The sequence below is a fragment of the Fringilla coelebs genome, assembly GCF_963513975.1.
Source record: "Fringilla coelebs genome assembly, contig: SCAFFOLD_48, whole genome shotgun sequence".
NCBI classification, from domain to species: domain Eukaryota; kingdom Metazoa; phylum Chordata; class Aves; order Passeriformes; family Fringillidae; genus Fringilla; species Fringilla coelebs.
Genome location: NW_028167398.1, coordinates 1,012,656 through 1,040,622, shown reverse-complemented (window position 1 = coordinate 1,040,622; position 27,967 = coordinate 1,012,656). Strand labels below are relative to the sequence as shown.

The following is a 27,967-nucleotide window of genomic DNA, read 5'->3' as shown; positions in this document are numbered from 1 at the left end:
TAAGCCGCACATGTGGATTCCTGGGATTTCCCCTGTGTTCTCCCATTCCCAGGACTTTGGGGGTCCCTTCCGACCTGTCTGTGCCTCCCCAGATTTCTTCCACCGCCCCACTGTGATGGTGGGGGGAGGGGGCTGAGTGCTGGTGCGCCCCCACCTGCAGCAGATCCAGGGCTGAGGGGAGTTCAGGGGTCCCTTAGCATTTGGGGTCCCCTGTGGGTTGGGGTGACCCCAGGGCCCCCCAGGATCCCCCTGAATACACTGACACTGCCCGTGCTCAGTGAGAGGGTTCATACCTGGCATGGGGTCCCAGCTCTGTCGCCGGCATCGCCAAGGTACCTCCAAAACCACTTGGGAACCCCAAACGCCCTGGAACAGCCCAACCTCCCTGGGACCCCAAAATGATCCCTGGGCTCTCCAAAAGCTCCCCATAAATGCAAAACCCCATACAGGCGCCCCCCCAAACTCTCCCAGGACATCAAAATTCTCCCAGGAGGTCCCAACACTCCTCCAGATCCCCCTGAGAAGGTTCATACATGGCATGGGATCCCCATCTCTGTCACCAGCAGGTACCCCAAAACAGCCTTGGGTTCCCCCTGGCATCGCCTAATCACCCCCTTTGGGACCCCTAAAAACCCTCTTGGGAACCCACAAAAAGCCACCATGACCCCCCAAAATCCCCGGTATACACAAAACCACCCCAGGAACCCCTCACAACAGTTTATACCCAGCACAGAGCCCCCTCGCCGTCACCCAGGTACCCCCAAACTCTCCCGGGACCCCCAAACCCCCCTGCGTCCCCCAGTCTTCCAAGGATCTCCAACCCCTCCCTGGGCTCCGCTGTTGGAATCAACGGGAGTGGTGTTGTCCTTTTAAGGGGACATATGATGGGACACAACCATAGTGGGGGCCCTTAAAGCAGCAATGCTAGGGAGAACCCCAAAAATTCACCCTGGGAGGCAAAACATCCCCTAGAAGGACTTCGAGTGGGGGAGCCCCATAGAAATGTCACTTAAAGCCATTATGATCCCCCCTTGAATGGGGCTTGTGTGGCTGCGGCTCCACAAACACCCTAAAATGGGGAGGAAAAAACTCTTGAAGTGGTGGGATCTCCTAAAAAACCCTAAAAAGAGAAAACCTCCACTTCAAAGGGGTCTGAAGACCCTTAAAGGGCTTTGAGGAGGGACAAATCCCCTCCTCTGCTGGGGCCTCTCCAAGCCAGGAACTCTCCCATTCGCTGCCCTTCGGGCGGCCCCTGAGTCTGTCCAAACACGGGAACTTGGCCGTGTTTAGCCCAGATCCAGAGTCCTGACTCCTGCACAGGGGCAGAGAAATCCCTCGCTCGCTGCTGTGCATTGTCCCTGCTGAGGCTCAGACACTGGCGGGGCACATTCCCTGCCTGCAGGATTCCTGCCTGACCCAAGCACTGCACTTATGGCCCCGGCATTGCTTTCCAACAAAACCAGGGCGAGGCAAACTGTGTGTAGCTCATGGTATTTTACAGTGTCTAAAACTCGCTATGTCATCCATCTGAGAGGTGAGATGCATTTGGAATTCATAGCATGGAGAAGCAGTGCAACATGGAAAAAGGGAGCGTAGAAATAAACAGAGGAATACATCTCAGATTGTTCCCTTCCATTTTCTTTTCACTTCTGCAAAGCTGTTTCACTTTTCCAGGAATCTTCTCCACAGTCCTGTCTGCCGTTTTCAAGAACCTTTCCTGGAGAACGAGCTGCAGCTTCTGTCACAAGATGTGTCCGCAGCTGCAGCTTCTCTTGGCTTTCCACCCCATGAGTGCAGAACGACTTCTGCAGCAAAGCAAGACAAATGTTTGGATTACTTGACAACTTGTCCTTTCTTTTCCTCGTGGGCTGGGGAGTTGAGCCATTGCTGAGGTTTTCATTGTGCCCCTTCTAACCCAAGAAAACAGGAGGTTTTGTTGGGCACTTGCGGGGAAATGCAAGCCTGACTGAATGCAGAGAAAGAATCTCCAGGACACTCTGGGAGCTCCCTGGGCTGGGCTCAGGTTCCCGCTTGGACTCTGCAGAGGGCTGGGCTCCAGCTGGGATCAGCAGCAGCTGGAAATACCTCTGGGCATCTCCATTTTCTGCTGCTCTGAGGAAGCAATGAAGCCAGTCAAGTTCTGTTTTTTTCTTTCTCCTGGTGGATTTTTTCATTTGATTTGCCACTCCAAAGGTAATCTCTGTGATGGTCTCTGTAAATTGATTCTATTTCAGCAGCACCAGCAGTAGGTCTGTGTTTGAGTACTGCAAATGTGGTCTGTGACCCTTTCATTCCCCTTGACTTAGTGCTCAAGGACTTGTGAGCATTTTAATCTCTTCTAATCATGATGCCTGTGACAAAACCCCTGAGTTCACCATCACAAAAGCACAGTGGGTAGTGGTGACTGAAAGAGGCAAGTGCAGTTGTACTGATCAAATTCAGGTGGCAAGCAAAAGAGGGCCAAGAGAAGCCGTGATCTCCAATTCCCAAGGCAAAGGCAGCAGCAGCCTCCTGCTGTCAGCTCAGGGTGAGTCAAAGAGTGCTGAAAGCAGCGCTGGAACCCGATCCTTTCTTCCTCTGAGGGCTGGCTCAGGGCAGCACAGGCGGGCCCTGAGGAGTCAGGGCTGTGTGTGGGTGTGTGTTGCTCCAGTCCCGAATTCAGCTGGAAAAAGCCCTCGGGAGCCGAGGCAGGAGCAGGCGGCAAGGGGCCGGCGCTGCTGCTGCTCCTGGCCGGGAGCCCCGGCTGGGCCGGGCCGGCGCCCCCTGCGCTGCGGCTGCTGCTGCTGCCAGAGCCGGGCGGGACTCGGGCACAGGGAACGGACACGGGGGGGGACAGCAAAGGCCTGGCGGCTGCAGGGACCTTGGCGCTTGGGCCAGCGCCAGCACAGAGCTTCAGCCTGCAATTAACACCGAGGGAAACACCAGGGAAAGGCTCCATTTCAGCCTTTCTTTACTCCTTGCTGGGAAGGGTTTGAAATGAAAGGAGAATAAGCAGGGCTCGACCCCTCGTCCTTTGGGAGGAGCCCCGTGCCTGGGGCTGTGAGGGGCCGTGAGGGGCAGAGAGGGGCTGTGAGGGTCCCTGGGGAACTGTGAGGGGCAATGAGGGGCCATGAGCTGTGAGAGGGCCATGGGGAACTGCGAGGAGCTGTGAGGGGCTGTAAGGAGGAGCTGTGAGGGGCTGAGAGGGGCTGTGTGTGGTTGGGAGCTCTGAGAGGCTGTGAAGGATCCTGAGGGGCTCTGAGGGGCTGTGAGGCACTGTGAGGGGCCATGAAGGGCTGTGAGGTGTCACTCTTGCGTCGAGAATGACACAGGAACCGGCGGGAGGCAGTAATGTAGAAAGAGTAAAAGAAGGTTTCATTCAAGAGAACCACGTGGTTTTTATAAAGTGATACAATATATTCTATTTGATTGGCTCGTTATCAGAAACACCTTCTTCATACACCATCCTTGAAAAGAACAGAAAGTCAAAGTAGAAAAAGACCACCTGCAGATTGTTTATATTTAACAAATTCTCACATCCTTCCAACTCCCTAAAAATTCTCACAAGCTGCTGTGAGAAACGCTTGCTGTTTCTCTCTCTCTGACCCATGGCATCCACAGTGCAGGGCTGTGAGGGGCTTGGGAAACTGCAGGGGCCATGAGCTGTGGGAGGCTGTGAGGGGTCCATGAGGGGCCATGGGGAACTGTGAGGGAGCCATGAGGGCTGTGAGGGACCATGAGGGGCCATAAGGGTCTGTGAGGAGCTGTGGGAGGCCAGGCACGTCATGGAACCAAGGGTCCATTGTGACACTGCGGAACCAAGGAGATCATTGTTGACAGTACAAAACCTCATGGAACTAAGGGGCCATTGTGGCGCAGCAAGGCCTTGTGGAACCAAAGGGACCATGGTGACACTATGGAACCTCATGGTACCACAGGTCCATTGTTACACAGCCACCACAGTAGGGCTGCTGAACCAGGGAGATCATTGTGACACTGCACAACCTCGTGGAATCAAGGCATCCATGTTACACTGCTGAACCTCATGGAGCCAAGGGTCCATTGGGACCCTGTGGAACCAAGGAGACTGTTGCTGGCAGTAGGAAAGCTCATGGAACCAAAAGTCCATTGTGACATTGTGGGGCCTCATGGAACCATGGAGAACATGAGGACACTTCAGGAGCCACTGGAACCAAGGGGCCATTGTGACACTGCAGGGCCTTGTATAACCAAGGGGTCCTTGTAGCATGGCAGGGCCTCATGGACTCAAGGGGATCACAGGGACACTGTGGGGCTCCATAAGAGGCCGTGGGGCTCTATAAGTGGCTGTGGGGCTCCATGAGACCACGGGGCCATTCTGAGAGTGGAATCAAGGATACCATTGTTACACCACACCATGGAACGAAGGAGGCCATTGTGAACCAGCGGGGAAACCCAGTGAGACTATTGTGACACTTCAAGGGCCATTGTGGAACTGCAGGGCCTCGTGGGTGCAATGAGACCATTGTGACATCCCAGGGCCTCATGGGAGCAAGGAGCCATTGTGACACTGTGGGTCCCCATGGAAGCAAGGGGCCAGTGTAACACATCCAGGCCTGGTGGAACCAAGGGGCCACTGTGATCCTGGGGAGCCCAATAGAAGCAAGGGGCCATTTTGAGACTCTGTGACCTCATGGAACCAAGGGGGCATTGTGGCATTGCGCAGTCCCGTGGCATGAATGAAAGCATTTCGACACTGAGAGGCCTCATGGAAGCAAGGGGCCATTGTGCCACTGCAGAGCCAAGGAGACCATTGTTATATCACTGGGCCTCATGGGAGCCAAGATCTGTGGTGATCCTACAGGGCCTCATGGAACCAAGGGGCAATTGTGATGCTGCAGGGTCCCAAGGATCCAAGAACATGGAACAAGTCTGGCTGGCTGGGCCTCCTGAGGACTGCCTGATTGGCCTAGCTGATCTTGGCATGTTGAGGGTCACTTCTCATCCCCCCCTGAAACCCTGGAGCTCCATGCATTCCTTCCTGTGGGAAAGAACTGTCCTTTTCCTCCAGGGGTTCATGGCTGAAATTGGGATTCCTCCTCCAATTTGATGATATCCAAGGATTATTCCCATGTGCAACCTGCCAGGACAGACAGCTCTGTCTGGCCATGACCTCTTGGGGGGTCAAGCATCTTTCAAGTCCAGGCATCCATGGCCAAAATTGAGACTCTGCCTCCAAAATTCCTTATATCCAAGGGCAGCTCCCACACAAAAGCTGACATGGCTGTCTAGGTTCCCTTGGCTTCCTGAGGGCCAGCTCTCATCTGCCTTTGAAACACTGGCACTCCACTCTTTCCTTCCTATGGAGAGCTGTCATTCCAGTCCCGGAGCCCACAGCTGAAATTGGAATTCCAGCTCCAAAACTCCCCTGATATCCAAGGGCTGCTTTCAGACAAAAGCTGCAAGGACAGACAGGTCTGGCTTGCCTTGGCCTCTGTGGACTGCTTCTCATATTCCTTCAAACCCTGGGGTTCTGTGGTTCATTCTTATAGGGAAGAGCTGTCCCTCTTCTTCAGGCACTCTTGTCCTCAGGCACATGACCACTATACAGGGACACAGGAGCTCTGTGCTAACTGGGGTAGAGACTGGGGACAGCAGAAGAAAGCTCTGGGAGGGACTGAAGGATGGTTTAAGAGATAGTGGATCCTTTGGACATGGTAGAGAACAGACAGAGAAAGAAAAAATAATGCCAAGTGAAGCTGGAGACATCTAGACTAGGCACCAAGAGAAAGGAATTTGTGGAAGGGGCTAACAGCGGGCCTGGTAGCTAAAGGAGTGAGAAGAAGCTGAGAAGCAAGAAGCAGCTGATAAGGAGCTCTCTCCAAGACTGTAACCAGGGAGACCAAGAAAAGTGAGGAATTGAAGAAAGATAAGAGAACTTTGCAGCTAGACAAAGTATTTTTAGAAAGTTAGTTGAAGTCACTGTAGTTTTTCACCAACAGTGTTATGTTGATTTTTGTGGCCAATAGTTAGGGTAGAAGAAGCATAAATAATTGGAAAGTGTTTAAAAGGTCAGCCGTGTTCAATAATAAAGAGTTGCCATCTGAGACTGCTTGTGGGCTCTGCTTTGTGCCGTGACCGCCTCGACAGCGACATCTGGTGACCGCGGACTGACACTACACCCTTAAGAACATCCTCGGTCTGGACCCATACGGGGTCCCAGCCACTGGCCAAAGAGATTCCTTTTGAAGGGAAACAAATTTGTTCTCCTGTTCCAGTGGAAGATATAACAGTTTTTACAGATGGATCCGGGAAAACCAGGCAAGCAGCTGTGGCTTGGAAAAGGACGATCACTGGGAATATGAGACAATGATTCAGCAGGGATCTCCTCAACTGGTGGAACTTTGTGCTGTTCTTTTGTCTTTTAATTTATTTCTTGGTTCTGTAAATATAGTTACTTATTCCATTTATGTTGCCAATTTAGTTAAGCATCTAGATCAATCAGTGTTGAATAAAATTCAAGAGAAACCATTGTTTATCATGTTAGTGAAGTTATGGACAGTTATGGGTGCTCGAAAATGTCTTTACTTCATCATGCACATTCGCAGCCTTACATCATTACCTGGATTTTTTGTTGAAGGCAATGCCTATGTAGATTCTCTAGTAGCTGCTGCTGCAATCAAAACTGTACCTAATGTGTTGCAGCAGGCAATTTTATCTCATCAATTTTTTCATCAGAGTGCTCAAGCTTTACAGCAGCAATTTGTCTCCTGGTGAAGCAAAATCAATTCTTTCTTCTTGTCCTGACTGTCACATGACTCATGTCACTCAGTATTATGATACCAACCCTAGGGGTCTTTCTGCTTTTGAGGAATGGCACACTGATGTTACTAAAATGCCAGAATTTGGTTGCTTTAAGTATGTTCATGTCACAGTTGACACTTTTTTTCATGCAATGCTTTCTTCAGCATTCACAGGAGAAAAAACTCATGATGCTATTTGTCATTTTTATCATGCCTTTTCTATCTTAGGTGTTCCGTGTCACGTAAAAACGGATAATGGTCCAGCTTATGCTTTGCAAAAAATGCAAGTTTTCTTTCGTGCTTGGGGCATTGAGCATTCAGCGGGCATTCCACATGTCCCCACAGGCCAAGCAATCATTGAAAGGGTCTCATGGTCTTCTTAAATGTCAGGTTCAAATACAAAAAGGGCGAATGCAACAGGAGTCACCTCAAGTGAGATTAGATAAAGCTGTTTATGTGTTAAGCTTTTTGCATCCCCTACCCGACTCACAGTTATCTCCAATCTTGTACCATTTTTCTTAAGGATAAAGTAGTTAAGAAATTGAAAAAACCACTTATAGATGGATGAAGGACAGGAATGATTCTATTAAGAAAAGGGAATGTTAATTTTGTGGATGGTTATGATTGTTGTTTTGTGTTTCCCCTGTCTGCTTGGATTTTTGCAAAGGGCCCTGCAAAAATCCATAACAGCTGTATCTACAGTTCAAAAACAAAAAGGGGCAATTGTGGGAAGGGGCTGACAGCGGGCCTGTCAGCTAAAGGAGCGAGAAGAAGCAAGAAAAGGCTGATAAGGAGCTCTCTCCAAGGCTGTCACCAAGGAGACCGAGATAAGAGAGGAATTGAAGAAAGATAACACCTTTGCAGCTGGACAAAGTATTTTTAGAAAGTTAGTTAAGTCACCCTATGTTATACCAATAGAATCATGTTGATGTATTGTGACCAATAGTACAGGTAGAAGAACCATAAACAACTGGACAGTGTATAAAAGATCAGCCATGTTCAGAAATAAAGAGTTGCCAACTGAGACTGCTTGTGGTCTCTGCTTTGTGTCGTGACCGCCTCAACAGCGACAGTGTCGTGCACTATAGTGACAGGACACATCTGGCTGGTTTAAAATGGCCATCTCCAAAAATGTTGGGAATGCCTCTTTTTCAGGGGACCTGACGCTGCCTCCTGGGCCAGGCAGGTGCTCTGAGTGGGGTGCTCTGAGGGGCATGTCTCTGAGACATCCCTCTGCTGATCCACGCCTAAAGCCTGATCTCCAAGGAGATGCTCTTGTCTAAAGCTGTTGCTTAATCCACAAATCAACAAGGGAAGGAGTTGGGCTTCCAGTCTAGTTGGAGAGACTGTCCCAGAATAATCCCCACTTGACTCTTTTCCAATTGAAAGCCCACAGATATTTCCAGCTGCTGGCCCTGTCTGTGTTGCCCTGTGTGAGTCCCTTGTTGCATGCATGTTGCTTGCCAATACTTGTATGGAGGTGCCTTTTCTCCTGGAATGCCTCAGTGCTGTCTCTGTTTCTCTTGGCTGTTGGTGAGCCCTCAGAGTGCAGAGGGCCTGTGTGCCCTGCTTCATTTATTGCTGGCCTTCACATGGTTGTTACCACAGCTCTGTGTGCTGCCAGAGCTCCCTGGTGCTGTGCAGGTGCCCTGTGCCTGGGGGTTCCCCAGGTTCCCAAGTGCCCTTATCTCCTCCCTGGTCCCTGGTCCCTGCTCCCACGATGTGTCTGCTTTCAAGCCCAGGATAGAGGAAGGCCAGCAGCAGGCCTGGCTCTGCAAGTTGCCTCTCCCGTGCCTTCTCTCCAGATGTTTAATGAAGTTGGTGACAGCACGATCAGCCTGGAGAACACTGGCAGGAGTGAATTCCAGTGGGTGCTAAACCCTTGCCCTGCAGACCAGCATCTGCCTGGTGTGTTTCTGGTCAAGCCCACCACTGTAAGTAGCACAAGTGATGACCCCAGCCCTGTGTCAGGTGACCCAGGAGAGTGTTAAAGGGAAAAAAGGTGGGGGGGAAGGGGAAGGGAGAAAAATATCAGAGGGAAAAACCCAAAGCCAGCCATGAGAGAGGGCTGTAAGCAATTTCTGCTGGGGGCAGAGGAGGTCAAACAAGTGCTCTCCTGACAGACCCCCCATGGCCTTGGCTGCTGGGTGGCTCTGCTGTCACAGGGCAGACACCGGTGGGAGGCACAAGGGTGTTGGTCACTGTCCTGTCCTGCTGTAAGAGGAGCAGAGGAGAATTCTTTTTGATAGATTTCTCAGACAAAAATAAGGCACAAACTCAGCAAGTATTAGCAGCATCCCACCACTATCCAAGAGCCTCAGTCCTGCCTGGATGTCTTTGAGCCGAAGCAGCGCTCCTGCCTTTGTCCCTCCTTGCAGTGGGAAGAGGAAGTGACTGGCTTTCCCATTTCTTCATGCCTGTCTCCTACAGGGGATGAGAGGAGCTGCTGGCCCTGCTGAGAGCAGGGACAGCCCTCCCAGAGCAGCAGCAGAAGAGCTGTTTTTTGTTGAGGCAGGCTCTTGCTGGCAGAGGGCAAACCCCGTGAGCAGCAGAGCTGTGCTCACATCGGGCTGTGCTGGGGCTGCAGCCTTATGAGCCCTGGGGAGAGCACACTGCACCCCGGGGTTGGAGGCTCGACCTTTTGGGCACAAGGAAGGCAGAAGGTGTGAGAAGGGAAGGCCACTCCTCAGTTAAAATTTAAAGAAACGTTAAGAAGAGACAACAGGGGACAAAGTCAATAAAGCAGAAGTAACAGTGCTGGGTGCTTAGCTGCAGCCAGAGACACACACCAGTCAACACAGCAACACCCTTTATATTCCCTGGGCATTGTATCAGCCTAATACATATTTACAAATTGTTATACATATTCAAACATTTTAACATAGTTTTTCCTCTGTCCCATCTTTTTGGGGGCATGTGCAGTTGTCCTAGTGGTGGTCATTTGTTACTTTTCAACACATTCAACAGGTTGCCATTCCTATACTGGTTAAATGGTAATATTACAACAACTCTTCACCAACATTGGTATCAGAACACAACATTCACATTAAAAGAACTCTAAACTTTAGCAAAACTTCTTTTATAAAAGTCAACATTATAAACCACATAGTCTTTACTCTAGCAGTTGTGAAAGTCAACACTGTAATATCTTTATCACAAAGGTGATGTGCTCTGATAGGTTCTTCTAGATGAGACCTGTCTCCTCAGCCTGTCTGTCCCCTGAGCCATCCCCATCAAACACTCTGATGCATTCCCTGCCTCTTCTCCTGTCCCTGCAGGGCTTCATTGCACCTGGCCAGAAGCAAGTGCTGAAATTCTCTTACCTGCCAGCATTACCAGGAGCTTTCAGCAGGGTTTACCAGCTTCAAGTGGGTGACCTGGAACCAGAAAATATCTGTGTGAAAGGAGAAGCCATCTGCCCCATGATCACTATGAACCTGCCCTGGAACATCAAAGGTGGGCACTGCCTGTCTGCCCCCAGCAAGGGCCCCTCTGCTTTTGTTCCCTCCCAGATGCCCATGGGGCAGCTCATGCTCACCTCCACCAAGCCTTGGGAGTTGCAGGAATCCCAGAGCAAGTCAAGCCCTCTGGTTGCTTCATGAGTCTTGAGCAGAGGATCCCATGTGGGCTTTGTCCCAGGAACCACCCTGCAGAGCTTGCCAGCACATCTGGCAGGGTTCTGAAGGGTGATGGCTTGACTGAAAGGCTTGGCAAGGCTGTAAGAGAGGCTGGCAGGGCTTCTGGCAGGGTTGGATTTGTGTGACATTGCAGGGGATGAGATGCTCCTGTGTTGGGGGGGAGATGGGTGGGAGTGGACATGAGGATGCAGAGAGGAGCAGCAGCATCCAGTTTCCATAGATGGCTTGAAGGATTCTTTCTGGAAGAAACCAGTGTTGGGAGGTGGGGACTTCCCAGCTGAAATGGGACTGGCACTTTGATCACATTTCTCTTTGTGGATGTTCTCTTCCTTCAAAAAATGAAAAAGATGAGAAGCCACTGAAACAGCCTGTAAAAGACCTGCAACAGTGGAATAAACTACAAGATGTTCAGGAGAAGGCTCGGAGCCCAAGGAATGAGACCTTGGAGACTTGGAATCTGAAGACTCAGGACCTGCAGCCCTGCTTGAGTGTCTCTGGCATTTCAGTAAGAACAGCTGCAGCCCTATTTGGCACATGCCACCTTCTCCATGTCACCTGAGCCCCTTGCAGCCCACAGCAGCTTCCTGGTGCCCTGATGGCACCTGGGACCTCCCTGCCCACTGACAAGCTGGTGTCACCTCAGCATTGCCCCTAGGGCTGCCACTCTGGTCATGGTCTCCTCTGGGGCTGCACCAGCTTCCTGGCTACCCCAGGGAGAGATCCTGAAGGCCACGCTCCAGGGATGGAGTTGATGGTGCTTTGAAGGAGATGCAGGTCATTGCTGGGGAGTTTGTTGGTCCCAACCCAAACCCTGCCAGATTTACAGACCTTGACAGCACCTGCCTGATTGTGCTCTGGGGCTGTGCTGGTGCTGCTCATCTCCAAGAGGCCTGGTCCTGGTTCCCTTTCAAGACAGGTTTTGTCCAAGCTGCCTTGGTACTGGCTGGGGGCAGGCAAGTATCTGGAGCTCTGGAAGGTTCCTGGCTTGTCTGTCTGCCTGGCCAGAGCAGCTTTGCTACCAGTATCTGGGAAGGCAAAGATGCTGGAGTTACTTCTCTGGAGATGAGGTCCTGGCTAAGAGAGCAGGAGGTGTCACAGACACTGAGCAGCCAGACAGGAGGACCCCCCAGCCCCTCCCCACAAGAGCAGGCTGGGATCCTTGCTCAGGTGCAAGCTGGGCCTTGGGAAGGACCTTTGCTAACCAGCCACTGTCTTGCCTTTCCTCAGCCAAACACTCAGCGGCAGATAAACATGGTGAGGATACTTGTAGAGAGGCTGATACAGAACTGGCTTGAAGAGAAAGGCCATAGCCAGACTAGCTTGATAAAGTTAAGAGAGATCTAGGACAAAGGCAGCTTCAAGGGCAGGGTGCCCTTGAAGCTAAAGAGGGTCTGCAAAAAAGTAGTAAACAGGATGCAAGTAAAGGACTGAAGGCCAGTTACTAACCACAAAAATGCAGAAGTCACAGCTGTGCACTATAGTGACGTAGATAATTAGTTAACCAATGATGAGCTATAATTTTGCAATATGTATGAGCTGATTAGCCACTGTATTTAACCAAGAAGGTAACTGCTAATAAACGAGACTTGCTGATGACCACCTGGTGTCTGCGTCTCCCTTCTCCGACAGATACTGATAGAGAAGGCTGCTCTGGAGCTGCAGAAAGAGCTCACATCCCATCCCCAGAAGGGCAGGTTCCCTGACAAGCACCTGTGCCAGAGCCTTGTCAAGTGAGTAGAGACCCCATCCCCATCTCCAGGTGCCCCGTGGGATCACCCAGCCATGTCCCCTTCTCCTGAGAGCTCCTTGGCTCTGCAGAGCTGGGAATGGCCTGGACTCCAGAAAGGCTGTGGTCCTGGTGGCTGTGACACACTGCATGTCAGCAGTGCAGTGTCCTGCCTTCCCCAGCCCCACGCTGAGCTTTGGCCTGCTCAGCTCCCCACAGGTGTGGGGTTCTGTCCCTAGAGCTGGGGGACCCAGTGCAAGCCCTCAAGTCCTTGCAGACAGCCTAAATTCTGTGCCTGCTGCCTAGCTCTGGAAGAGACAATTCCCAGCTGATGTCTTGGTTCCAACTAGCCAAGCACACTAAACAAAAGGAGAAGGGAACTGCACGTGTCAGCAAACTCTCTAACTCCCAAAATCAGATGGCTTGAACCCTGGTGGGGCGGCAGGGCTTATTCAGGTAACTTGGTGGGTCCCTTTGCACCATCCTGATGCAGCACAAGCATGGGAGGCTTTAATTCAGGAAGATGCTCTGCAGAACAGATCTCATCTGGCTGCAGAACAATGAAGATTTCCTGTGCAGGCAAATCATATTCTTAGGCCCCAAAGCAATTTCAGGCTCAGGCTGTACACCAGGCTAGGCAGTTCCACTGAGAGCAGTGGACTCAGCTGTACTGGCTTTTCATGGCAGAGGAGCTGTGGCCAGTGTCCATTTTAAATAAATTTATTTTCAGGTACCATTAGTAGCTGATGAAAGCTAGGAGCTGTACTCCTCCTGACTTCCCAAACTCTTTGCCAGGTGGTCAGGCCATGGGTTTCATGGGCTTGAGCTGAGTTTTTACAGCAGTGAATGAAGAAATAGCCACTTTATTGGGGGCTGTCCACTTGGACCTGTAGGCAGGCTGTGGTTAAAGGACGAAGAGCCTGCTCCCCAGCCAGAGCGTGGCGTTTGTCGTGCGCTTTGAAAGCGCTCACCATTCACAGGGTGACGTGGATGTGCTGCTGCCCATAGAGGTACCACAGCTCTTGGGGCAGGCAGCAGGCTGGGCACAGCAGCAGATGTCACCTGCACCCTCCACTGAATTCTCTGTCCCTCTCCAGGTGACAAAAGGCCCCACGTGTCACATCTGCCTCCGCGCCACCGTGTTGGAAGTGTCGCTCGACCTCTCCAAGAACAGACTGCATTTCTGTGACATCCTCGTTGGGCAGTGCCAGGTTGAGACCATCCAGCTCTACAACTGGTTCCAAGTGCCCTGCAAATGGTTCATTGCTGCCAGCAAGCCTGTTCAGAAGGTAAAGCACAGGGGACATTGGACACGTAACTTCTGGGTTGGGATTTCTTTGTGACTCTTGCCCTTTCTGCTCCTGTGGCTGCCTGAGCACTTGGTTCTACAGTGTGTTTGAGGAAGCTTCTGAGGCTCTAGATCAAGGCTGGTTTGCCTGGACCTGTTGCATTAGCAGATGCTTTGCTTGTCTGCCACCTTCACCCATTGCTCCTCCACTGAGGACAGTAGCTGCCTATCTGCCTGCCCTGGGTGAGGTTTTCCCTCCAGCTCTAGGCTAAGGGAGCCACACTTGGTTTGTCTGTGGATGCTCTCAGCACTGTGTCAGTGTCTCAGAGCACGAGGAGACATCACACAATTGCTTTCTGTGCCCAGAACAAAAATGTACGTCAGAAGCAGCAGGCGCTGGAGGATGAGCCCTGTCCCTTTGAAGTGACACCCTGCCAAGGAACCCTTAATCCAGGACGGTGCCAGAATTTACAAATCCGATTTACACCCCAAGAGGAGGTGAGATTGGCAGTTGTCAGCCCGGGAGGCCTGTCAGGGCTATCTGGAAATGAGGGCCTGGTGCACAGAGTGTGCTTGCAGCTCTTCCTGCACAGGGAGCTTACTGCAAGCCCCGTGCTCAGAGTAGCTTGGTACACCCCACAGAGATCACATTAGATGTGCTTTGAAATGCCCATTTTCCATGGGAAACAGAAGTCATTTCCCCAGGCCCCAGGCTCTGCATATCAGATTACAGATGGTGTAAGAGCACAGAGACCATCAGACCTCTGAAGCTGCCTCTCAGCACATGAGGGGATGTGCCCAACTGCCCTCAGCCTCCCCCTTGCCTGGCTGTGTTTGCAGCTGCACACTCGCTGAGGATAATCCTGGCATGGCCAGCCTAGGCTCATCCTGCTGCAGGACTGAATTATAGTAGTTATGATAGGCTATAGGTAAAAGTTAAGGAGTATATTTGTTCTTCTGTATTAAGATAGCACAAGCAAACAAGTCAGCAGATGATACAAGTAGAAGAAAGGTCTCAGAATTTTCCACTGCAAGAAACCTGAAAAACTTCTAGCTTAAACTTTAACATCCTAACTTTTGTGATCAGAGAATAGTAACATGAATATGAGAATTTTAGTAGTTATGATAGGCTATAGGTAAAAGTTAAGGTACAGATTGGTTCTTCTGTATAGAGATGCTCAGCAAAGTAAAGTATATAATGCATTGTAACCAAAATTCAAGGGTCTCCAAGCCTGCCTGCAGCTGGAGCTGGCAGCTGTAGGCACAGGCTCTTTCGCCCATGACCCTGGACTGCTGTAACATCTTGGATTCAATAAAGTGCATTTTGAAGAGCTGCCTGGAGTCCTGCATCCCTCATTCAGGCTCTTGGTGCCCCGGTCCTGATGGCTACACTATTGCTGATACAGGCCCGGTGCTATTGGCCTTCTTGCCCACCTGGGCACACCTGGGCTCTGGTTCAGTTGTTGTCAATCAGCTTCCCAGCCACTCTTTGCACAGCTGGGAGCTGCAGAGGGTTAGTGTGGCCAAAGGGTGAGTGCAGGTGAGCACAGTGATACCATATGGTCACCACAGGGGAGCGCAGGTGAGCGCGGGGAGCACAGGGGGGCACAGGTGAGCGCAGAGGTCACCACAGGTGAGCACAGGAGAGCACATGGTCACCACAGGGGGGCAGAGGTGAGCGCAGGTGAGCACAGGTGAGCACAGGGGGGCACAGGTAACCATAGGGGTCACCACAGGTGAGCGCAGGTGAGCACAGGGGGGCACAGGTGAGCACAGGTGAGTGGAGGTGAGCGTAGGGACAGCACAGGTGAGCACAAGGGAGCACAGGGGGGCACAGGTGAACACAGGTGAGCACAGGTGAGCACAGGTAACAATAGGGGTCACCACAGGTGAGCATAGGTGAGTACAGGGACAGCACAGGGAAGCACAGGAGAGCACAGGGACAGCACAGGTGAGCGCAGGTGAGCGCAGGGGGGCACAGGGGGGCACAGGGGAGCGCAGAGGAGCACAGGGGAGGTCAGGAGAGCACAGGTGAGCACAGGAGAGCACAGGGACACCACAAGGTCACCACAGGTGAGCACAGGTGAGCTCAGTGACACCACAGGGGAGCACAGGTGAGCACAGGGGAACACAGGGGAGCGCAGAGGAGCACAGGGGAGGTCAGGAGAGCACAGGTGAGCACAGGAGAGTACAGGGGAGCACAGGGACACCACAGGGTCACCACAGGTGAGCACAGGTGAGCTCAGTGACACCACAGGGGAGCACAGGTGAGCACAGGTGAGTACAGGGGAGCACAGGGTCACCACGGGGGAGCACAGGTGAGCCCAGAGATCACCACAGATCCCTGCCAGGGCCTCCCCCAAACCCCACAGGTGCCCTCCCAGCCCCCCCAGCCCCACAAATCCCCCCCCCAAACCCCACAGGTGCCCTCCCAGCCCCCCCAAACTCCAGACATCCCCTGCCAGGGCCCCCCCAGCCCCACAAATCCCCCCCAAACCCCACAAATCCCCCTCAAACCCCACAAATCCCCCTCAGCCCCCCCAATCCCCCCCCAAACCCCAGACATCCCCCCCAAACCCCACAAATCCCCCCAAATCCCCCCCAAACCCCACACATCCCCCCCAGGCCTCCCCAGACCCCTCACCTGCAGGCTGGGGTTCAGCGTCACCCTCTTCAGCACCTTCTTCTTGTGCTCGTTGAGGATCCCGTCGATCTTCCGCATGGGGGGCAGGTACAGCTCATCTGGGGGGGCACGGGGGGGTCAGAGGGGGCTGGGGCAGCTTTGGGGGGGGGGTCCCTGGGGGGGGGAGGGGCGGGGCTCACCGTTGGTGTCCTCCAGGGCCTGGATCATGTCGGGGTCCAGGGCGGTGCTGAGCAGCATCTCCACGTAGCTGCGGTACATTTCCTTCATGGCCTGCGTGTTCAGCACCCGCCCGGGCGGGGCCCGCTCTGTGCGACATGGCCCCTTTAAAGGGAGGGGCAGAGGGACATGCCCACCCCTCAAAAACCTTGCCCACAATTCGGAGACACAGCCCTGTTCTAAAGGAGCGCTGGCCCTTTAAGGGGAGGGGCACCGGGACACGCCCACCCCTCAAAAACCCTGCCCACAGTTTGGAGACACAGCCCCATTCTAAAGGAGCGCTGGCCCTTTAAGGGGAGGGGCAGAGGGACACGCCCACCCCTCGAAAAGGGGAAACCCTGCCCAGAAGTTGGAGACACATCCCTGTTATAAAGGAGCACTGGCCCTTTAAGGGGAGGGGCACAGGGACGCACCCACCCCTCAAAAGCCCCGCCCACAAGTTGGAGACACACCCCTGTTCTAAAGGTTCGCTGGCCCTTTTAGGGGAGGGGCACCGGGACACGCCCACCTCCAAAAAAGGGGGAAAAGCCCCACCCACAAGTTGGAGACACACCCCTGTTCTAAAGGAGCGCTGGCCCTTTAAGGGGAGGGGTGCTGGGACACACCCACCCTTCAAAAAGGGGGAAAACCCCGCCCACAAGGTGGAGACACAACCCTGTTCTAAAGGAGCACTGCCCCTTTAAAGGGAGGGGCAGCGGGACACGCCCACCCCTCAAAAACCCCGCCCACAATTTGGAGACACATCCCTGTTCTGAAGGTGATCTGGCCCTTTATAGGGAGGGGCAAAAGGACACGCCCACCTCCAATAAAGGGGGAAAAGCCCCACCCACAAGTTGGAGACACACCCCTGTTATAAAGGAGCGCTGGCCCTTTAAGGGGAGGGGCACAGGGACACACCCACCCCTCAAAAACCCTGCCCACAATTTGGAGACACAGCCCTGTTCTAAAGGAGCGTTGGCTCTTTAAGGGGAGGGGCACAGGGACACACCCACCAGTGAAAAGGGGGAAAAGCCCCACCCACAAGTTGAAGACACACCCCTGTTCTAAAGGAGCGCTGGCCCTTTAAGGGGAGGGGCATAGGGACACGGCCACCCCCCCGAAAAGGGAAACTCCACCCACAATTTGGAGACACACCCCTGTTCTAAAGGAGCAGGGGCCCTTTAAGGGGAGGGGCGCCGGGACACGCCCACCCCTCAAAAACCCCGCCCACAATTTGGAGACACACCCCCATTCTAAAGAAGCAGGGGCCCCCCAAATCCTGGGTTCCCCCCTCCCTCCCACCCAGACCTGTGTCCCCCTCCCCAAATCCAGGTCCCCCCCCAAGTCTGGGTCCCCCCCCTCCCCAAATTCAGGTTCCTTCCCCAAATCCGGGTACCCCCCCCAAAATTCGGGTTCCCCCCCAAACCCGGGGTCCCCCTCCCCAAACCCGGGGTCCCCCTCCCCAAACCCGGGGTCCCCCCTCCAAATCCCATATTCCTCCCCAAATCCCGTGTCCCCCCAAAATCCCGTGTCCCCCCACCCCCCTCCCCGTGTCCCCCTCCCCAAATCCCGTGTCCCCCCGGCCCCCATCCCCATGTCCCCCTCCCCAAATTGGGGGTCCCCCCCCAAATCCCGCATTTTCCCCCAAAATCCCGTGTCCCCCCGCCCCCATCCCTGTATCCCCCTCCCCAAATCCCGCATTTCCCCCCAAATCCCGGGGTTCCCCCCATCCCCATGTCCCCCTCCCCAAATTGGGGGTCCCCTCCCCAAATCCCATATTCCCTCCCCAAATCCCGCATTTTCCCCCCAAATCCTGTGTCCCTTCCTCCCCATCCCCCCCTCCCCAAATTGGGGTCCCACCCCCAAATCCCGTGCTTCCCCCCTCCCCATCCCCATGTCCCCCTCCCCAAATTGGGGGTCCCCTCCCAAAATCCAGTGTCCCCCCGCCCCCATCCCCGTGTCCCCCTTACCAAATTGGGGGTCCCCTCCCCAAATCCCACATTTCCCCCCAAATCCCGTGGTACCCCTGCCCCCTATCCCCGTGCCTCCCTCCCCAAATTGGGGGTCCCCTCCCCAAATCCCGCATTTTCCCCCCAAATCCCGGGGTTCCTTTCCCATCCCCGTGTCCCCCTCCCTAAATTGGGGGTCCCCCTCCCCAAATCCCACATTCCCCCCCCCCAAATCCCGTGTCCCCCCCAAATCCCGTGGTCCCTCCGCCCCCCATCCCCGTGTCCCCCTCCCCAAATTGGGGGTCCCCCCTCCAAATCCCGTCTCCCCCCGCCCCCTATCCCCGTGTCCCCCTCCCCAAATTGGGGGTCCCCTCCCAAAATCCCGTGGTCCCCCCGCCCCCCTCCCCAAATCAAGTGTCCCCCCACCCACCATCCCCATGTCCCCCTCTCCAAATTGGGGGTCCCCCCTCCAAATCCCGTCTCCCCCCTCCCCATCCCCGTGTCCCCCTCCCCAAATTGGGGTGTCCCCCCGCCTCCCCATCCCCCCCTCCCCAAATTGGGGGTCCCCTCCCCAAATCCCGTGTCCCCCTCCCCAAATTGGGGGGTCCCCCCTCCCCGTCTCACCCCCCTCGCTCTGGGGGTCCGGGCTCGACTCCGACGCCGTCTCCTTCCGCCATTTTTTCCTATTTTTGGGGGAGGGCTCGGCCTCCACCTTGGGGGGGCCGGGGGGGGCCCGGGGGGGGAGGGGCGGGCTCGCTCCGGGGGGGTTCTCGGCTTTTTGGGGTTTCTCGGCTTTTTGGGGTTTCTCGGATTTTTGGGGTTTCTCCAGTTTTTGGGGTTTCTCGGCTTTTTGGGGTTTCTCGTTTTTTTGGGGTTTCTCGGGGGGGTCGGGCTTGGGGGGGGGGAGGGGGTTTGGGGGCGCTGGGTTTGGGGTGGTTCTGTCTCCTGTGGGGGAGGGGGGTGGGAAAGGGGGGAGGGGGGGTTAGAGGGGGGTGTGGTCAGGTGTGCCCAGGTGCGCCCAGATGATTCCAGGTGTGCCCCCAGGTGTGCCCACAGGTGTACCCAGGTGTGTGTCCAGGTGTATCCCCAGGTGTGCCCAGGTGTGCCCAGGTGTATCCCCAGGTGTGCCCAGGTGTGCCAGGTATGCCCAGGTGTCCCCAGCTGTGCCCAGATGCTTCCAGGTGTGCCCAGGTGCCCACAGGTGTGCCCAGGTGTGCCCCCAGGTATGTCCCCAGGTGTGCCCAAGTGTGCCCAGGTGTGCCCCAGGTGTGCCAGGTGTGCCCACCTGAGGGCGAGGGGGCGGTGCCAGGGTTTCCTGGAGCACACCCTCACGTGCCCCCAGGTGTGCCCAGGTGTGCCAGGTGTGTGTGTGCCCAGGTGTGCATGTGCCCAGGTGTACCCAGGTGTACCCGGGTGTATCCCCAGGTGTGCCCAGGTGTGCCCAGGTGTCCCCAGGTGTGCCAGGTGTCCCCAGGTGTCCCCAGGTGTGCCAGGTGTGCCCACCTGAGGGCGAGGGGGCGGTGCCAGGGTTTCCTGGAGCACACCCTCACGTGCCCCCAGGTGTGCCAGGTGTTCCCAGGTGTGCATCCCCAGGTGTGCCCACCTGAGGGCGAGGGGGCGGTGCCAGGGTTTCCTGGAGCACACCCTCACGTGCCCCCAGGTGTGTGTGTGCCCAGGTGTGCCCCAGGTGTATCCCCAGGTGTGTGCCCAGGTGTGCCCAGGTATCCCCAGGTGTGCCCAGGTGTTCCAGGTGTATCCCCAGGTGTGCCAGGTGTGCCAGGTGTGCCCAGGTGTGTCCCCAGGTGTGCAAGGTGTACGCAGGTGTGCCAGGTGTGCCCACCTGAGGGCGAGGGGGCGGTGACAGGGTTTTCTGGAGCACACCCTCACGTGCCCCCAGGTGTACCCAGGTGTATCCAGGTGTCCCCAGGTGTGCCCAGGTGTGCCCACCTGAGGGCGAGGGGGCGGTGCCAGGGTTTCCTCGAGCACACCCTCACGTGCCCCCAGGTGTGCCCAGGTGTCCCCAGGTGTGCCCAGGTGCCCACAGGTGTGCCCAGGTGTATCACCAGGTATCCCCAGGTGTGCCCTGGTGTCCCCAGGTGTGCCAGGTGTGCCCAGGTATATCCCCAGGTGTCCCCAGGTGTCCCCAGGTGTCCCAGGTGTACCCAGGTGTGCCAGGTGTGCCCACCTGAGGGCAAGGGGGCGGTGCCAGGGTTTCCTGGAGCACACCCTCACGTGCCCCCAGGTGTGTATGCGCCCAGGTGTGCCCAGGTGTGCCCAGGTGTGCCAGGGTTTCCTGGAGCACACCCTCAGGTGCTCCTTCTTGTTGACGTTCTCCAGGAATTTGACGTGGAGCCGCCGGTACCTGTGCTTGGCATCCCCAAAATAGCCCAGGGACTGCGGGGGGGGAGGGGCACAGACGGGGGGTCAGGGGCATCCCAAAATCCTGCACACCCCAAAACACCCAAAATCCCCAAAATTTACCCCAAAATACCCAAAAATCCACCCCAAAACCGTCCCAGGTACCCCCAAATTTGGGGTTTTGGTGCTTGGCATCCCCGAAATAGCCCAGGTACTGCGGGGGGGGAGGGGCACAAACGGGGGGTCAGGGGCACCCCAAAATCATCCGCACCACAAAATACACAAAAATAAAAAAATCCCCCCAAAATTACCTCAAAATCCCCAAAAATACACCCCAAAACCACCCCAGGAATCCCAAATTACATAAAAATCCCCAAAAATTTACCCCAAAATCCAACCCAAATCCATCCAAGGAACCCCAAAATCCCCAAAATCCCCCAAAATCCCCCACAATTTACCCCAAAACCCCCAAAAATCCACCCCAAAACCATCCCAGGAACACCCAAAATCCACCCCAAAAATTACCCCAAAATACCCAAAATCCACCCCAAAACCACCTCAGGAACCCCAAAATCTCAAAAACCCACCCCAAATCCATCCCAGGAACCCCAAAATCCCCCCAAAATCCACCCCAAAACCACCTCAGGAGCCCCAAAATTCCCAAAAATCCACCCCAAATCCATCCCAGGAACCCCCAAATTTGGGGTTTCGGTGCTTGGCATCCCTGAAACAGCCCAGGGACTGTGGGGGAGGGGCACAAACGGGGGGTCAGGGGCACCCCAAAATCATCCGCACCACAAAATACACAAAAATAAAAAAATCCCCCCAAAATTACCCAAAATACCAAAAAATCCACCCCAAAACCATCCCAGGAACACCAAATTACACAAAAATCCCAAAAAATTTACCCCAAAATCCACCCCAAATCCATCCAAGGAACCCCAAAATTCCCAAAAACCGACCCCAAATCCATCCCAGGAACCCCAAATTTGGGGTTTTGGTGCTTGGGGTCCCCGAAATAGCCCAGGGACTGCGGGGGAGGGGCACAAACGGGGGGTCAGGGGCACCCCAAAATCCTGCACACCCCAAAATCCCCAAAATCCACCTCAAATCCATCCCAGGAATCCCAAAATCCCCAAAAATCCCCAAAAATTTACCCCAAAATACCCAAAAATCCACCCCAAAACCACCCCAGGAACCCCAAAATCCCCAAAAATCCACCCCAAATCCATCCCAGGAACCCCCAAATCCCAAAAATCCACCCCAAATCCATCCCAGGAACCCCCAAATCTCAAAAATCCACCCCAAAACAATCCCAGGAACCCCAAAATCCCAAAAATCCACCCCAAAACCATCCCAGGTACCCCCAAATTTGGGGTTTCGGTGCTTGGCATCCCCGAAATAGCCCAGGGACTGCGGGGGGGGAGGGGCACAAACGGGGGGTCAGGGGCGCCCCAAAATCCTCTGCACCCCAAAACACACAAAAATCCAGCCCAAAATACCTAAAAATCCACCCCAAAACCATCCCAGGAATCCCAAAATCTCAAAAATCCCCCAAAATTTACCCCAAAATCCCCCAAAATCCACCCCAAACCACCCCAGGAACCACAAAATCCCCAAAAATCCACGGAGGGGACTTGGGGTGAGAAAAGGAGGATTTGGGGTGTTCTGGAAGAGATTTGGGGTCAGAAACTGAGGATTTTGGGGTTCTGGGAGAGATCTGGGGTCAGAGAAGGAGAATTTGGGGGGTCCTGGAAGAAATTTGGGGTGAGAAAAGGAGGATTTGGGGGTTCTGGGAGGGATTTGGGGTAAAAAATGAGGACTTTGGGGAATCTGGGAGGAATTTGGGGGAATAAAAGGAGGATTTTGCGTGTTCTGAGAGGGATCTGGGGGTTCTGGAAGAGATTTGGGGTGAGAAAAGGAGGTTTTGGGGGTGCTGGAAGAGATTTTGGGGAAGAAAAGGAGGATTTGGGGGGTTCTGGGTGAAATTTGGGGGTTCTGGAAGAGATTTGGGGTCAGAAAAGGAGGATTTGGGAGGTTCTGGAAGAGATTTTGGGGAAGAAAAGGAGGATTTTGGGGGTTCTGGATGGGATTTGGAATCAGAAAAGGAGGATTTGGGGGGTTCTGGGAGGGATTTTGGAGGGTTCTGGAAGAGATTTGGGGTGATAAAAGGAGGATTTTGGGGGTTCTAGAAGAGATTTGGGGTCAGAAAAGGAGGATTTTGGGGGTTCTGGAAGAGGTTTGGGGTGAGAAAAGGAGAATTTTGGGGGCTCTGGAAGAGATTTGGGGTCAGAAAAGGAGGATTTTGGGGGTTCTGGAAAAGATTTTGGGTGAGAAAAGGAGAATTTTGGGGGCTCTGGAAGGGATTTGGAGTAAAAAAAGGAGGATTTGGGGGGTTCTGGAAGAGATTTGGGGTGAGGAAAGGAGGATTTTGGGGGTTCTGGAAGGGATTTTTGGAAGAAAAGGAGGATTTTGGGGGTTCTGAGAGGGATTTGGGGGAAGAAAAGGAGGAATTTGGGGGTTCTGGAAGGGATTAGGGTCAGAAAAGGAGGATTTTGGGGGTATGGGGAAGAGATTTGGGGTAAGAAAAGGAGGATTTTGGGGGTTCTGGGAGGGATTTAGGGGAAGAAAAAGAGGATTTGAGGTGTGTGGAGGGGATTTGGGTGAGAAACTGAGGATTCAGGTCCACAGAAAGGGTTTGGGCTAAAAAAAGGCACATTTGGGATCTGGAGACGAGTTTGGGAGGAGGAACAGAGGGATTTTGGGGTCAGAAAAGGAGATTTAGAATGAGTGCAGGATTTGGGGTGGTGATTGTATAATTTGTGGTGGGATTTTGAGGCAGTATTTTGAGGAAACAAAATTTATTTCACATGGAGGGGATTTGATGGTGAAAATTGAAGACTTTGGGGCGAAATTGAAGATTTTGTGGATCAAAGCAACGACTGAGGTGGGATTGGAGACGTTTGGAGTCCGTTTAGCAGGGGGAGGGGAAGGGATCCACCCGTGGAATGTTCAGTGTGGAATGTTGGGGTGTCACAACGGGCTCCACGGTGACAGTTCCGTTGTCACCGAGCCCTGTTGGCACCGCAGCAGCCCCCGAACCCTCAGTGTCCGTCAGGACAGCGACGAGAGAGGACGCGGAGAGCGCGGCTGGCGCCAAACCTGCGAGCGCAGCTCACGTCTGGCCTCGAAGCCATCGGGTTTTCACCTGACTGCCTGCAGCCATTTCCCTACTGCCATCCTTTCTTCTCAGGAATGGAGAAGGCAACTCCAACATCTCCAACGCTGCCCAAGGTGGCCTGGAAGGAGGAGGGATCTCCTGAGAAGGGCGAACCCATCGTGGAGCCCGGCGAGGTGACCTTGGTGGAACCGCTGGAGCCCAGTGAGTGAGGGGCCCTTGAGGGATTGGGAAGGGGGTTGGGGCCTAGTGACAAAGGGGAGGCAGATCCTGCTGATTCCTCTCTCCCTGAAACTTTCCCTTCTTTCCTTCTTTCATAGATGCCAGCTGGGTACCTGATGACGCACGTGTCTCCCTGGACTTCATCCAGGCCTTCGCCAGCAGCCCCGACGAGGTAGCCATGTTGGATGGCAGTTGTGGCCGGTGGAGGGTGCTGGGTGACCTCATCTCACGCTGTCCCCGTTGTCGCTGTGTCCCCCCACAGTTCCAAGAAGAAGAGCAGAAGGAGGAATTCCTCCACACCATCACCATCCTGTGCAGGGAGGCCTGGCTCCATCACTTCGTCGAGGAGCTGGCTGATTTCTGCAGCCGATACAAGCTGGTGGAGACCATCCAGGTGATGGGGACAGGGATCCCCGTTTTCCTGGGATGCCAGGCCGTGGCTCTGGTGGCAGTTGGGGCTGGCAGCTGCCAGGTCCCAACCCAGCTGTGCCCTGCAGATGGTGCTGGATTTGGAACCCAGGGATGAGATTCACAACCGGCTGCGGCGGCACGCCATGCTCGCCTTCTCCGGACTGAGGTACCGGCCCGAGGGGCTGCAGACCCTGCCCAGGGCTCTGTGCCCACCTTCCCCATCCCTCCTGGAAGTGCTGCACCCACCCAGCAGCAGCATCCAACTGGGCCCCTCTCTCTCAACAGCAACATCGGGACAGAGCTGGAGACCCGAAACATTGTGAGGCTCTGCTTCAGCAGCGTCTTTTTCCTCCGTCCACGCTGGGAAATGCAAAGGCGGGAAGCATCCCTCTGCACTCGGGTAAGAGATGAGAGCTGCAGGAGCCTCCAGTCCTTCTGGGCTGCTCCTGCTTCCAGCCTCAGCTTCACTTTGGAACCCTCCTTCCTTCATTCCTTGCTGGGCTCCAGCGCTGCTGGCAGCTCTGTTCCTGCGTCCCTCCCCTCACACTGCGAGTTCAGATCGGTGTCCTGAGGGTGGGGAGGGACAGAAGGATCACAGCCCCTGCTCTCTGTCATCCTCACAGGCTCTGAACTCCATGGACACCATGCTGGAGGTGATGGTGCTCAACACTCCCGAACCCAAACGCTACGAGATGCTGCAGGACATGTTGGAGGTCTGGACTGGGCAGAGTGGGAGGGTGGAAGGAGTGAGGAGCACGTCCAGGTGTTCCTCACTCTGAGCTCAGGGTGGTATTTGGTCTTGTCCTGCCTCCTGCCAGAGGAGGACCCTCCCTGCAGGCTTTAGGAAGCCTGGAAGGGACGGTGCAGGTGTTTCTCAGGAGAAGAGGGAGCCATGTTGTTGCTGCTGAGGTGGGTGTCAGCTCGTGGGGCCTCACCTGCAGCTTCTCTGTCGCCAGGTTCTGCTGGACTACCTGGTCTGTGACATGGCACAAGTGCAGGAGAGGGCCATGGGCAGGATTCGGCTGCTGAGCCGTCTCCTGGCTGACACTGTCACCCGGCAGGTAAGGACCAGCCACCCTCCAAACCAGGCCATGCCTGTGCCCAGGTACAGCCACAACCCCCAAAGTGCCTTCAGACCTCCCCTCAACCCTTCTTCTCCTCCCCCAGGATGATGATGAAGATGAGGATGATGATCCCAGAGAGCTGATTGAGATGCCAGTCCTGGGGAAGCTGCTGGGCCATCTGTTTTTCAAATTGTTCAAGCCAGCAGAAAGCATCTCCGTGGTGGTGGAAATTCTCTGCTGCCTCATGACGTTCCTGTCTGCGCAGAAATGTAAGAGGAGCTGCGCTGGGCTGCGTTCCCCACCTTGTCTTCCTCGGCCTTGTGATGTCCCCTTGTCCTTGGTGTGGGTGCCACCGTGTCCCCACTGTCACCTCTTTTTTAGGTGACATGACAGAGAGTGGTGTCCAGCCCCCAGAAAACTGGGAATCTCGGATCATCTCCTGGGTGAACGCGCCCAGCGCCTGGAAAGTTCAGGTGTGGAGGCGGGGAGGGGGGAAAAGGGTGGGAAATGTGAGGGGAGCAAAGTGGGGGAAATGTGAGGGGAGCAAATGGGGGATATGTGAGGGGGAAAAGGAAAGGAAAGGAAATGTGACGGGGAAAATGGTGGGAAATGTGAGGGAAGGAAAGGAAATGTGAGGGGAGAAAAGTGGGGGGGAAAAATGGTGGGAAATGTGAGGGGGAAAAGGGTGGGAAATGTGAGAGGAGAAAGTGAGGGGGAAAAGGGTGGGAAATGTGAGGGGGAAAAATGGTGGGAAATGTGAGGGGGAAAACGGTGGGAAATGTGAGGGGAGAAAGGGCAGGAAAGGTGAGAGGGAAAAGGGCGGGAAACGTGAGGGGAGAAAAGTGGGGAAAAGGTGAGGAGAGAAAATGGTGGGAAACGTGAGGAGAAAAAAGGGTGGGAAAAATGAAGGGAGAAAAATGGGGGAAATGTGGGGAGGAAAAAAGGGAGGGAAACATGAAGGGGGTGAAAAAGGCACTGCCTGGCACTGGATTTTATTCCCTTCCTCCCTGCCCCACAGGCCTTTGGGGGATACCTCGGGCCTGCAGAGAGGACTGAAGTCGTCCTGGAGGCCATCGAGATCCTGGGACGCTCCAATCTCCCGAACAAGCACGCTCAAATGGAGTTTCTGCAGGAGGCCATGAAATCCCCTGAGATGTGGCTGACGGATGTAAGTGGTGGGATTGCCTCGAGCCCTGTCAGGTTTCTCCTTCCCTCCCTCCAAAGCGTGTTGAGGCTCCTGAAGCCACCTTGAGGCAGCTCAGCCCCATCTTGCCTCACCCTGCTCTTGCTGTTTGTGCTTTTTTTTGCCTGGCATTTTGTCCAGGCTGCTGATTCCAAACCTCTGCTCAGATCTGGAATTAACACCTCCCTTTTTGGTCATCTGTGCCTGGTGTGGTGATTTATGTGAACTCCCCTTTTTTGGCAGTGTTTTGAGATGGGTTAAGTGCATTATTTAAAATCCCCACAGAGGGATGGGCAGGGCAGCCCCAGACGCAGCAAAATGGCAGCACCAACCCTGACCCCTGTTCCCTGCAGGTGCCACGGGTGGTGAGACACATCTTTCGCTACTGGAACGAGGAAAACACGGCCATCGCTGACAGCCTTCACTCCCTCCTCGTCCTGATGGCCAACAAGTGGCCCGCCAGCGTCATCACCACAGCTCTGGAGGCCACTCCAAATTTCAGGTACTGGCCATGACCACCTGGAGAATTGTTCCATGTGGGGAGACTCTGTGGCTGCCAAGGAACCCCAAGAGGAGCTGGGCCTCCATCCCACCACGCTTCCCAGCCCAGGGGCAGCTCTCTGCTCCCACACCCTGTCAGCCATGCCCACCTCCGGGGTAGCGTGGCCCGGGTAGCCGAGGCGGCCATGCTGACAGCGCTCTCCGCCTCGCAGCGACAAAGCCGGTCCGTGGAAGGCCATGTTCTCCGTGCGCCAGACTCTGGAGAAGGTCCTGAAGGAGCTGCAAGAGCAACTCCAGAGCTGGCAAGACAACATCCTGACCGGGCAGCAGAAGTCGTGCCTGAATTTCTTGGCTGTGAGTCCGCAGGGAAAAGGCCCACGTCGTGTCCTTGGTGCCTCAGGGGAGCCGTGCCAGCTTCTCTGATGATTTTTTTCCTAGATGCTGGCCTACGGTGACGTGCTGGAGAATAAAATATGGCCACTCTACAAGAACTTGAGCCTTCGGGCATCTCCAAAGATGGAAATGGTCCCTCTGGTGCTCAGGGCTCTGGAGACGCTGTCGGAGAGCGCCGACACGGTGAGCAGGGGGCAGAATGTGGCACCTTGGGCCTCTGAGGTCTCAGAGAAAAGATGGTGGCTTGGTTGGGCTGGGAGATTCAGGTGCTGGGGTGGCTGCTCTGAACGCCCTGCCTGCCATGATGTGTGGCCTGGTGGCTGTTTTGGGAGCTGTGCAGCCCCAGGAATTCCCACTGAATGGAAACTGTCCTGTACACAGGCCAAAAACATGAAGGCCCTCCTGCCCGAGATGCTGAAATTCCTGGGGCATCCTTCCTGGGATATTTCAGTGATG

General features: G+C 54.7%; 1 protein-coding gene and 1 long non-coding RNA gene across 2 annotated transcripts in view; one reads left to right on the top strand and one right to left on the bottom strand.

Annotated features, from left to right (window-relative positions):
- LOC311165977 (proline-rich protein 12-like) overlaps positions 1 to 23,756 on the bottom strand; it is a gene marked incomplete at its 5' end in the record, with an annotated part of 107,422 nt that extends 83,666 nt beyond the window's left edge. The window contains 6 exons of the mRNA XM_084227473.1: positions 16,058 to 16,155; positions 16,237 to 16,362; positions 18,826 to 18,913; positions 20,476 to 20,595; positions 20,693 to 20,773; positions 23,739 to 23,756. Of these exons, the coding sequence (XP_084083599.1) occupies positions 16,058 to 16,155; positions 16,237 to 16,362; positions 18,826 to 18,913; positions 20,476 to 20,595; positions 20,693 to 20,773; positions 23,739 to 23,756 (531 nt within the window). The remainder of the gene's footprint in view (positions 1 to 16,057; positions 16,156 to 16,236; positions 16,363 to 18,825; positions 18,914 to 20,475; positions 20,596 to 20,692; positions 20,774 to 23,738) is intronic.
- Positions 11,997 to 14,696, top strand: LOC311165978. The gene is made up of 3 exons (XR_014616969.1): positions 11,997 to 12,129; positions 13,223 to 13,414; positions 13,780 to 14,696. It is a non-coding gene; the product is annotated as an uncharacterized lncRNA (long non-coding RNA).
- Positions 23,757 to 27,967: the final 4,211 nt, after the last annotated feature.